At 43.4% G+C, this 13215-nt stretch overlaps 1 protein-coding gene across 1 annotated transcript; it reads right to left on the minus strand.

Annotated features, from left to right (window-relative positions):
- Positions 1–1532: 1532 nt before the first annotated feature.
- On the minus strand, positions 1533–2821 carry LOC114267576 (uncharacterized). Its single transcript, XM_082918361.1, has 2 exons — positions 2674–2821; positions 1533–2584 (listed from the first exon to the last, which is right to left on the minus strand). Exons 1-2 carry the CDS (start codon positions 2819–2821, stop codon positions 1533–1535), a joined length of 1200 nt encoding a protein of 399 aa, XP_082774487.1.
- Positions 2822–13215: the final 10394 nt, after the last annotated feature.

A 13215-nucleotide genomic window follows, 5' to 3' on the forward strand; every position in this document is an offset into this window, starting at 1 on the left:
TCTGGCATAAAATATCTGCAAAACACATTGGCGGCCGGCAACCGGAAGCAATGACCGGCATCCAATAGTAGTGGCCGGCAGGCCACAAAAGGTTGTAGGCTTGAAAATCCAAGGTTTTGGTCCAAAAACAAGACAACAAGGGTGCAAGGTTTGAAGGCTGAAAGCTATGGCATTCTACTAAGGATTTTGAGCATTTGACAAGCATATATACTCATCATTGGGTGCGGAAACCGTGACGTCCAAGTCGTAAGGGATGTCAAAAATAGGGTGTCTACAGAGTCGCACAAAACCTATAATCGTTTGGCGTTAGATGAAGCGCATTACAGAGGCCAGTTGGCGGCGCTTTGTATTCGGCCTCGTTATTCAATGCTTCAAACCCAATTTAACTGCCTGCTCGATTATTGCCCCTTCGGGAGTCATGATTACTATGTTGGTCCTGCTACCACGTTGGTTAGACAATCTATCACAATACATCTGCCAAATATCTTCAACATACATTCTCTAGTCTGGTTGAGGCTGGCGGGAGAGTTAGTCGAACTTGAAGTAGGCATGGCACCCTGTAAACTCAACTACAAAGTCGGCCAACACTTGCCCCTTGATAGCCGTTCTAGGTAGAAATTGGAGATTGTATTAGCCGAGTTCTACGGCCCATTTTGATACTCGTCCTAATGCTTCTACGCTATAGAGCACTACTCGGAGAGGAAAGTCTTTTAATATCCCTATAGTATGAGCCTGGAAGTAGTGCATCAGCTTTCTGGCAACAACCACAAGAGCCAGAATAAGTTTTTCCAGTGATAGGTATCACGTTTCAGTATCAACCGTCGCTTTGCTTACATAGTAAATTGGTCGCTATTCCCCAAGCTTCTCCTTCAATAACACAACGCTGACCACCCTATCGGATACTGCAAGATACAAGATGAGCGGTTCGCCTAGTGATGAGGTTGCCAAAAGTGGCACCGAAAGAAGATATGTCTTCAACCCATCTAGTGCAGCCTGACACTCAAAGGTCCACTAAAATGCTTTGCCTTGCCGAAGTGTGTGAAAAAACAGTTGGCAGCGATTTGAAGAACGACTGATGAACCTATTGAGGGCAGCCGCCATTCCCATCAGCTTCTGAACATCTTTGGCCAACTGAGGTGAGCCAAGTTCCGTTATGGTCGTAATCTGCCTCAGGTTAGCCACTATTTCGTGATGGTTCACAATATAATCGAGGAACTTGCAAAATCCGATGTCGAATGCACATTTCAAGGCATTGAGCTTCATTTTGTACTGTTGGAGAATGCCGAAAGTCGTGGCTAGGTCGGCTAGATGAGCATGCTTTTCCTTGGATTTTACCACCATGTCATCGATGTATACTTCCATGGTGCGGTCGTATTCTTCAATCCAAACGGCATGACCTTATAGCAATAGGTTCCTCGAGGGGTGAGGAATGCGGTCTTTTTCTAGTCCTCTGGATGCATGGCAATTTGGTGATAACCCTTGTAAGCATCCAAAAAGCTCATGAGTTGGTGGTGCACGGTTGTGTCCACTAATTAATCAATTCGAGGAAGAGAAAAACAATCCTTAGGGCAAGCCCTGTTCAAGTCCGTGAAGTCCACAAAAACGCGCCAAGACCCATTTTTCTTCTTTACAACCACGGTATTGGACAGCCAAGTGGGATAAGTAACTTCACAAATTGCCCCGACGTCCAGTAGCCTATCGACTTCATCAACAATAGTTGAAGTGTGCTCCGCAGTCAACCGTCGACTCTTTTGGATGGTCGGTTTAACTTTTGGGTCAATATTCAGGCGGTGTTGGGCCACACTCGGATCCACCCCCGGCATCTCATACGATGTCCAAACGATTACGTCGATGTTACTAAGTAAGAAGGCTACGAGCTCTTGTCGCTCAAATGCGTCCAAAGAAGTGCCAGTCATAAAAAACTCCCCATTGATTCCGACCCAATCGAGATCCTCGGTTGCCATATCGTTGGGGGTTTTTGCAACGTCCTTGAGGCTTTCTCGGTTTGGGACTTCAACTGAATTCACTTCCAGCTCCTTCGGTTTCTTTGCCGAAGTAGTGAGATAACATGCCTTCGCAGACCTTTGAGAGCCTCGTATTTGCTTAATGCCATGTTGTGTTAGAAAGCAGAGTAACTTATTGTAGGTGCTTGGTACAGCCTGCATTGCATGCAACCAGGTTCTTCCCATGATGAGATTGTATAGTGACGAAAGCTTGACGACTACAAACTCCACGTCAACTGACCTGGTTCCTGCACGTACTGACACAGTGATCTTCTCCAAAGGATACTCCGGGTTTGCATTGAAGCCGAACAGGGGATACTCGGTCGGCAACAAGTCCAATTTGGTAAAACTGAGTTTGAGAAATGTCTTGTAATACAAGATCTCTGAGGTGCTTCCCTGATCAATCACAACATGTTCGACGGCGAATCTACTGACGCATAATTCAATGACATGGGCATCGTTATAGGGGAGCGTGACCCCTTTGAGGTCAGTGTCGTCAAAACTGATTTGTCCGGTTTCGTGACACCGTTTGGCTGATTTGAATGACTTGGATAGGCTAGGTGTATCTGAATTGTATGCACCTGAGTTGGGGGTGGAAGACTATATATCATGTGAATCACACCATGCAGAGGCGAGTTCGGCTGTAGGGTTGTCGTGTTTGGTGGGTTACCCTTGCAGACATGTTGTGCTAGTCGGTCGTCCTGCACTAAGTCCTCCAGATTATCCTTCAGTACATAACAACTGTCAGTGTAATGGCCATGGTCCTTGTGATATTCACATCGCCTATCTCTGCATTTGGTGTCAGGGGGTCCAATCATCTTGGACAACCATTTAAAGAACGGTAGATGTTGGATTTCGGGTAAGATCTTGTTGATCGGCTCCGTGTATTTCTTGTTCAATCGTCTAGGGCACTTGCCATCCACTTGATATTGCTTGTTCGAACGGTGTGAATATTGTTCACTCGATCGACACAAATCCTACTGATGGTCTCTCTTTGCTCAACCCCATGGTTTAGGGCTCCTTAGTGGAACAATGCTTATCGGCTGAACCATGCCAGATGGAGCCGATTTGCAAATTTTCTGTCCGGCCTTAACGCGGAGGGCATCATCATCCACCTTGCAATACTCCTCAACATTCTTTATTAGTGCTCAGACTGTTTTGGGGGGCTATCTAGTCGACGTGCTTCTGAGAGGGCTATCTGGGTGCAACCCCATTTTGAAGGCAGTGATAGCCATAGAATCACTGCAAGCATGGTCCACTAAGTTGAAACATTCCCAGTATCGTGCCGAATACTCGCGGAGGGTTTCTTCTAGTTTAATTTGCGTTGCCTAGAGGGAGTCAGCTTGCTTTGGCTGGACCTCATTGGTGATGAATCTTGCCCTGAAGAATTTTTGAAGCTGGTGAAAACTTTTAACTGAGGCCGGCTCCAGTTTATAATACCATCTAATGGCCATTGGTCCCAGGCTGCTCAGAAACATTAGGCACATGAGTGCTTCATCATGAGCATGCAACGTCATCGCCTGTTTGTAATGACAAATATGATTTGTGGGGTCTGATTTGCCGTCATATAGAGTGAAAGTTAGTGCTTTGAACTTCTTAGGCAATGTAGCCATCGTAATGTATCATATAGAAGGATCATGTTTATCCTCGTTCTCCGAACCATCATATCCTTTTCTTCGCCGGCACTGCACATGCAAGCTTCCCTCGGATTAGCTGGATTTGTTGACTCGTCCCTTCTTCCTGGGTTCTTGAGATGATGAGTCACAAGATGTACTGCTAATGTCGTGTTTCTGATGCCGACGCCATCGCCGTCGATCACCATTCACCTTCTTTGGTGACCGTTTGCGGTCGTGACGCAGTGCAGTTTGTTGGGATTTGGCCAACTCAATGGCCAACTCCTTTCATAGGTGTTCGTTTTTAGCCGTGTAGACACCCCATTTTTGTCCATCCACAAGACTTGGACGTCATCGTTTGAACACTCGATGATCATCCATGCTCGTGTTTGTTTTGAGTTTCTGAAGGTCTCGGCTGCGCGCCTTGCCTTGGAGCCTCTCAACTTGTCTGTTTTGTGCTTGGTTGTGGACCAAGAGCCTGTGGTTTTGTTTCTAAGGGAAGGGGGTGGCCTTTTGGCTAGCCCTCCAACCCATCGGCTAGGCCCTATGCTTATCGGCCTTTCCTTCTTTCCATCAGTTATCAGTGTTGCCCGGTCGGCACCCTTTTTGGCCGATTAGCCATTTTTTTGGCCGAGACCCCTTTTTCTGCTTTTGCAGATATTTTTCTTCCAGCTGGTGCCAGCTGTCGGTCACTTGGTATATCCTCCATACATGTGTATGGATGGATTTTAACAAGCTCCTAGCTTGTTCAACAGGCTTGGGACTTAATTTTCTATAAGAATGGAGGCCCCTCTCCCTTTTCAAAGGTTTTGGAAATTGATATACAAGATATATATCTCTCTATATTTCTCCCTTTCTCTCTATACTTGTGCTTGTTTGTGCTCAAAAGTGTAGTTTCTTCACACTTTTGCACACAAACACCTAGTGAAACACCTTAATTACTGGGCTGAGGTTCTTGGAGGTTGCATTTGGGTGGCTTAAGCTTGGTTTTTGCCTCTGAAGTTACTGTTTTAAAGAGGTTCTTCAAGGGTGATTCCCTTACCTCTTTAAAGGTTCGTGTTCATAGCTTATTTAGCCAACTTTGCATATTGTTTTAGGCCTTGCTTTCAACTGAAAAAAGTCTTGTTTTGAAGTGTTTAACATGTTTGTTTAAGGCCTCTTTGGTGTTGGGGGTGGTCTACTCCCTTGCACGCCTTATTTGCTAGGCTTTTGAGCCATCTCTTTAGGCCTTTGTTTTAGCCTTTATTTGGCCTCTTCACCACTGAATTTCAGAGGAATTTTAGTGGTGAAATGTGTGTTTTGAGGCCTTAAATAGGAGGGGGTTGCCCCCCTCCCCTTCTCTTGAGTGCTTGTGTTGATGGCTTATCAAGTTGGCATGCTTTTCTATCTCTTTGTGGCTCCATTTCAGCATGTCTTAAGCCTTGTTTTGCCATGATGTAACACTATTTTGGCTTGGTTTGATAACATCAGGCATGCTCCTTGCACTTGTAGTGCAAATCCTCTCACTAGCCTAATATGCATCATGCTTTTGACCATCATTCTAGCATGTTTTTGGCTCCACTCCAGCAAGATTTTAATCATGTTTTAGCATGGTCAAGCTCTGTTTTATGTTGTCTTGGTCTTGTATGCCTTTCTTTGTATAGCCATAGTGCATTCTAGCTCACTAGCTTTGAGTTTCCAAGTCACTAGCATGCATTGCTTGGGCTATTTGCATGACTTGACATCATTTGATATGTGATTTCAGTGTATGTAGTATGGCCATACACTCACATGTGTCACTCTTTCAATGCTTTGGAGGGGTTGTGCTTTATGTCTTAAATATGAGCCTATATGCATGCCTTATTGCCTAAGCTTTTGAGCTGCCATATCAGTGCATTTTTGGTGTTATTTTGACATGCCATGACTCTGATTTTAGTTGGTGAGGTCATCCCATTCTTGGTTTTTTTTTGGGGGGGGGGAGGGGGCGTGTAGTGTAATCCTTTTTGTTGGCCTAGTATGCTCCATGCTTCATGCCTATAATTCTAGCTTGTGTTGGCTATGTTCAAGCATGTTTTTGGCACTGTTGTGACCTGCCTTGGGACTGTTTTGAGTCACCTTGCCCCTTTGGGGCATACTTGATATGACCATGGTGTAATTCCCTTGGCAAGCTTTAAGCTTTGAGCCGAATAGCATGCTTTATTTGTCATATGTGCATGATTTAACATCCTTTGGAATGTAATTTCAGAGCTTACTTCATTGCTACACTCTCACATTTGTCACTTCTTCATCATGCTTGAGAGTTGTGCTATTATGCTTAGTTCATGGGCCAATGCATGAGCATGCATTTTCTTGATTTTTATGCCATCATTTCAGTATTTTGGCCACTGTTTTGGACCCTCTTAGGTCTATCCATATGCGGTTTAAGTCCATTAAGTGTTGCATTACATAGCCCTTGTTGTTGCATTGTTGTTTGCATGTTGTTACATGACATTGTTGTTTGCATGTGGTTGCATGCTCATGTTGCCTGCATGTTGCATGTTGCATTATCTTTGCATGTTTGTTGTCTTGCATTGTGTTTGGATCGGATGTTGATCCAAACACGGGGAACGAGGGGCATTTCATACTTGAAGTGATGAAACGTGCCTCATCCCTTATGTCACCGACACCTTTGATCATGTATAATAAGGTGGAGGTTCATCGAGTCTTATGTGGTATTTGTGTGCATTCATTGTCATTGATTTGTGCAACTCGGCCTTTTTGGCCATCTTGCATTGAAATGTGTGATTGATGACTCGAGAGCCGAGCACTACACTCCTTTGAGCTCTAGACATGATAAGCAGTGTGGTTGCACACACATTTTCTTGCAAATACACTGCCATGCCTCTGTTAGTGCTCTGTTGCAGCAAAGGGAGAATTTGCCGGAAGCAGTGGCCAATCGACCACTTTGTTTGCCGATTGGCTATAAAAATTGGTCAATAGCCATAAACTCTAGCCGATGGTCACTCCTCTTGGCCGACCACTTCTCAACATGTCCATGAGGTGGATCAGAAGTATCTCGGAGGTTAGCACAATTTTCAGAAGTCTAAAACAGTGCAAACAGAGGCATCATGAGGCACGGTAGTGGATTTTTGGGAAGACGCGACCGTGCATGCATCATTCATCATTCCGAGGCAGAGCCGTTGTAGCCTATTTTAGTTTCTTACTTAGCTAGTTTTGTAAATTAATTAATTTGATTAATTAGTTAAAGTTTTGTAATAATCAATTAGCTTAGATTAGCTAGTTAGCTTATTATTCGGACCCTCCGTCGAGAGGGCACATTGTTATAATAAGTGTGCGTGTGTGTGATGAATGTCTTCCATCCCCCATTTCTTTCTGTCCTTTACTTATTTACTTTTAGTGGTTAGTTTTAGGGCATATTTAAATTTGCATCCTTATGCTTCGCATGTTTGCATTCATTCATCTATTTTGCATGCACCGGGCTCGGCGCATCATACAAACTGCATTGTATTTCAATTCCAATTTGAATGCATGTTATCTAGTTGCATTCACATGACATCTTAGAATAGCCGAGCCCATTTTAGTTGCATTTTGCATGTGTCGCATTAGTCATCTTGTATAATTAGGATCATGCATTGATTTCTAATTGGTTTCTGTTTTGGCTCGAGTACTAGGTAAGCTTTCACACTTTAGCATACTGGATGAGATGTGTATGTTGCCACGTATAGCATGCTTGCCATGAGGCTAACTGCTTAAGTGTTTAACTGCATGAATGCCTGTGGATGAAGACTTCATTGCTTGAATTGGAACAATTCATTGAAATGTGCGTTTTAAGCCCACTTGAAGTGGCAAATCACCATGTTTTCTAAGCCCACTTGAGGGTGGCAAAATCCGCGTCTTACCCTACTTGCGAGTAGCAACTTCAAACCATTTTCAAAGAAACAAACATGAGATGTTTTGTTCCAACTTGAGTGATTTGGTCTATACTCGTATGCTGTGGGCATCACATAGTAAGCTAGCTAATAAACCGGAATAAGAACACATATGTTTTCAAAAATAACATATCATGTTAGTAAAGGCCGATCCTTTGATCGGGCGAGCAGGGGTGCGCATTGCATGACCTTCCCCTCTCGTACCCAATTTCCTGAGCCGAGGCAACTTTGGTGATGACGGACACGTGGCCGTAGGCACGAGTCAGGGTTTCCTAAATTTTCCTAAAACAAAATATTTAGGTGGCGACTTGAAATCTGGCAAAGCAGTCCATGTTTGGCGTTTTTTGATTAAAATCGATTTCCCAAAATGATTAGTCGGATTTGGACTCGTTGGTGATTTATTAGTCTTGCATTGCACTTGGCGAGATTAGATTCAGAATCGTGACACGAGTCCGAACTGTAGTAGCTATGAACAACGATTCCCGCCCTCGCGCGCGGAGTGGAGTTCCGGGCGGTCCACAGTTTCTGGCGACTCTGCTGGGGATATAGAGAACTTGACTCGAACTCATGATATGTTGTTTTGACTACACTTATGTTGTTCTTTGCATTGCATTTTGTATTGGTGTGCCTAGGACACCGTGTTTGCCATCTGCTATTCTTGAACGGTTTGCCGGAGGCTGCGTGCCATAAGGCTAACCGGTTACGGGCTCTGCCACGATGGGAACACAAACCTCGGTTTTCACCAAGGCACCCTTTCTGACCATTCGACCTAGTGCATATCGAAATCTGTAGTGGCTATTCCAAACTAGGACAGGTTGCTTACCTGATTATAGGTTGTTTGAAACCGCTGTGTGTGTATTGAAACCCTAGCTCTTGACAAGATAGGACAGGGAAACCTTACCCCTCCATAGGGGTGTTTTGGCTCTCACTTGCTTGCTATGTGCTTTTAGAGTATGTCTCTACAGGAATGCATGTATCATTTTGCAAGTCTGGGTATCAGGCCTGCGGGCATCAATATTTGGGGAATCAGTTTTACCTGAGGGTATTAGATCTGAGGCAGTGATTTGGGAACAGTGATCAGTATTTGAGAACAATGTATTCAGCTTACAAATACCAACTGTGTGTTGTAATGTCAACTATGTGTTGTCTTTATTTAAGCCGCTATGCCATCCATTTTTCTGGTTGATTGTTTTCTTATTATGCTTTATTTATCTTTTTGCAAGGTAGTTTAGCATAATTGCTTCCGACCAAGCAGATATTCCACAAGCACTCTGGGTTAGAGGTCGAAGGCTTCATCGATTTGAGGATCTGATAGAGGGACAACCAGTGTTCCTTTCATTACTCCCGATTACTATACGGAGGTTAGTTTGGCGCAGTTCATCAATACAGCGGTTATCGGATCAGTGGTTCTTATCCACCCCGCCAGTGAGTAGTCAGGCTGAGGTTTCTGTTTCTACCGCAGAGAGAGATATACCTGTTGTTCAGTTAGATCATCACCTTATGGAAGGTATGGAAAAGATGATGCGTCAGCTCGAAGAAACCATGCAAGCCATGCAACGGAATGCTGCCCGCCAGGCTGAGTTCGCCGCGCGCCAGGCAGAGGTTGTGGCTCAACAAACAGAGCTGATTGCTAGACTTCAGTAACAGTAACAACCACAGCAAGCTGGAGCGTCTGCTTCGCATCCACCTCTACCCCCACTTAGAGTTCTGATACTTGGGGATACTGCGAACGTTCAGGAAGATACAGACGTTCCAACAAGATCAGTTCCGCCACTAGTTCTACCACAGATTTCAAAGACACCGGCCTTCTCAACAGATACACTGTCACGCCCTTAAACCCGCCCCTAAAAGTTTGGGCATGACCACTTCGAAAACAGACTCAAAATCCAATACATACAACATATGGGGCCTGAACGGAAGCATTAAACAACACAGAATAACATCCATTGAGCTAATACTAACATGACAGGATCATACACTTAATATCGGTAGTTTATCATGAAATAAACACACAGCTAGTTTTATATATATATGCACACAAATATACAGACCCATCCCCACATCTGGGGATGTCACAAAACTGAGTTAGGAGAAGTTAACTCCGTTTTACAATATCCGACAAACGGTTGGGCACACAAAGTCAAAGCTCTGCAAGGACCCCATGAAATGACTGAGCTTCGTTGAGGGTTGGGTTATAGTGTAATGGCAAAAGACAAGAGGTCCAGGTTGGACTAGAACCGACCTCCAGACTGGGTACCTACAGGACAGACATAACATAGAGTGAGCGACGCTCAGTAAATAATAGTATGTAAACAATCTAATAATTAACTGAAATTGCAATATATATATAAGTGTAGAAAACTTCTGGTTAATCTTCTTCTGTAGTTGTTCCAGAACGGCCTTGGGCCCAGTCTTTAAACAGACTGGCTTTAAGCCCAGAATATACAGAACGGCCTTAGGCCCAGCAGAGTTTACAGATTGGCCTTAGGCCTAACGGATTTCACATATCGGCTTCAAGCCTAACAGATTATAGAGAATGGCCTCTGGCCTAGCAGATTATACAGAATGGCCATAGGCCCAGATATTAACAGATTGGCTTTTAGCCCAAATATCAGATATTAGAACGGCCTTGGGCCCAGTTCATATATGTATGGACCCAAGAGGTGTCTCATACGAATTCTAGAGGTGACTCACACTGCAGCACTTAGTTCCGTACAACACTTTGTTCCATACCAAAAATCAGTAGGTCTCAAAGACAGAACAATTCAAATCATGTCATAGCATTAACGGAACGGTTAAACAGAACAGAATAATTCCAGGTTCATAAGAATACAGTTACACACTAGTGCACATAATTTACCCCATGGTTTATTACAAGTTGACATAATTGTCTTATGTGTATAAGAACGTTACCAATACTCATTGACAGAAGGCACATGTATCATTACAGTATGATTGATAGGGACAGAATAAGTCACCTCATAACGTGAGTCACATAATAATGTTATTGATTTTCAGTTCTTTCCTCAGGTTGAGTCATTCATAGGTCAACCTGATATTTATCATAGTTTCTCAACGGTCACTAACGTATAAAGCAACCTGTAGTTTCATCTGATTATTCCTTTCGATGAAACATACTAGGCAGATATCTATGTCATAAGACATATGTTGCATCAAACAAACTGTAGGAGTCCCTGGGTTTATATTCACCATTTCTTTCTGTCAACCAATACCACAGAATTAATAGTATGTATGCAATTCTTATGCGGAGTCATAGGTAATTTATAGGTTATAGCACATTAATGACAACCATTAACCGTAACTGGAATGCAGAGTAGTTCCAGAGTCATACCGACATACACAAAATCTTTCAACGTTCACATAAGTTCACCCCGATTTCCAATCAACATAAATGTTAACGTCATTACTTGCAAGGAATAGAGCGTTAATAATAAGAATTATTCACGGTAAGTAAATGTACGATTATAGTACTACTACTCACAGCGCGTTGATGGAGCGATAGTCCCTCCCGGTAGGTGCCCTACATATGCATGCCATTCAAGAATTAGTTTGTTTTCTCTTTAAACTATTTCCTGACACATTTTGCTTTAAATAAATTTACAAACATCAAAAAACATCAAATATAGATTTCAAAACTATCAGAGGGTCAACCACGTAAAACGGAACAGATGAATTTTTGCAACATGGGCTGCACGTGCAGTTGTGAGCCCCGCACGTGCGGCTGTGAGGTCCCGCACGTGCATATTTAGCAGAATGCAAAGCTCAAAATGCTCTATTTTCCCGCACATGCGGCCATGACTCCCGCACGTGTGGCAGTGTTCCCGCATTTGCGGCCATGACCCCCGCACGTGCGCCGATGTGCTCTATTTTGCAGTCCGAAATTTCAAGCAACTCTTCACTTGGGAAATTCAATATGCAGCACAAAATAAAAAAGATTAATGCAATACAATGGTTCAATATTACATTAATATGGACCACAAGTATATAATGATGCAAGGTTCATGAGTCACAAACTTAATTGAGTTACTCCTTTGATTTCATAAACACAACTTGATCTTCTTAAGCACACAAACATTACACATGTACCAACATATAGTTCCATCATGAAATTTTAGGCATGAGTCACAATTCCCCCATATGCTCCAAATTAGCTCCCAAACAAGCAAATAAGAAGTATGATTTTCCAATTAAACCATGATCACATACAACACTTCAAACATAAACCCTAGCTCACGCAATGAAAGGGCATGCTTACACAATTCCAAGAAAGACTTTATTTAAGGTAAAGGTTACATACCTTGAGCTTAAATTTCCATAAACCCTCTCAAATCCCCCAATCTACTTCCTTGTTGAACTTCCCCTTTCCTATAAAACTCTCATCTTCCAATTCTCTCTCTCAGGAGATATTTATGAAATGAATTCCCAAGTCAAATGTTTAAGGGACAATCATATATATATATAAAGGTGAATAAGACGAAAATCAATCAGTTTAATCATTCCTAATCAAAATTTCACAGAAAATTGCATTAGGAACTAAAACTCATGCTGACTTCATATATAAAATCAATTTCAGATAATTAAGCTCTTGAGGCAGTCAATTTCTGATCTGAACATTATAATCGTAATGAATATTTCTATTATTAGACAGATATGATTCTCTAAATATACCAGAAACGTATACGAGGGTCGGGTTATTACGTCCACCGTTTGAATCTGAGATGGACCCAACCGCTCTGAAGATGAGTAAGCTTGAAAAGCTATTTAAACGGGCCCAAAGGGTCAATTCCATTCTAAACATAGAGGATGGATATACCGACTCAGTGGTGACTTTGCCAGACCGGTTCAAGATGCCGCATATAGACCGGTTCGACGGCTCTGGAGATCCCATGGTGCATCTGCAGTTGTTCTCGGATATCCTACAGCTGATGGGCCTCTCTAGATTGCAAAAAATTTCACTCTTCGGCTGGACCCTGTCGGGTATTGCTACCATCTGGTATGCAAAGTTGGAAGATTCTGTCAAGAGAAGATGGGAGGAGATGACTGAGGCCTTTGTAGCTCAATACTCCTATAACCCGCAGATCGAGATCACAACTCGTGATCTTGAGACAATGAGGCAGGAACCGAAAGAGAACTTCTTCGATTTTGTAACCTGTTGGAGAGCCAAAGCTTCTATGATGGCCATCAGGCCGGTCGACAAGGATCAGATACGGATGGTTGTGTGCAACCTCCAACCTAAGTTGATGCAAAAGATGACCGTCTTACCCTTTCCCACCTTTGCAGATTTACACGAGATCGGGGTACAGATTGAGGACGCCATGAAGCAGGGTCTTATTGATCACGAGAGAGAGCAGCCCAAGAGGGCATTTTCCCATAGTACGAATGCAGGCACGAGCAATGCTGCAGCTGCTAGAACTTCAGATGTGGGCATGGTCACCACCACCACCCCTCCAAAAACACTTACAGCCACACCTTTCACCGGTGCGTCTGGAAGTAGCTCACAAACAGCCAGATATTTATCCTGAGGCCAAAGAACCTTCACTCCACTATACATGCCCCTGTCCAAAGCTCTGGGGGTTCTGATCAGGAAAGGGCACTTGAAGCCCCTAGAGCCGCGGCCATTACAAGACAAACTTCCTCCCTCCCATAACCCAACTAAATACTGCACCTTTC

The sequence above is a fragment of the Camellia sinensis genome, chromosome 3, assembly GCF_055761805.1.
Source record: "Camellia sinensis isolate YWXY chromosome 3, ASM5576180v1, whole genome shotgun sequence".
Classification (NCBI taxonomy): domain Eukaryota; kingdom Viridiplantae; phylum Streptophyta; class Magnoliopsida; order Ericales; family Theaceae; genus Camellia; species Camellia sinensis.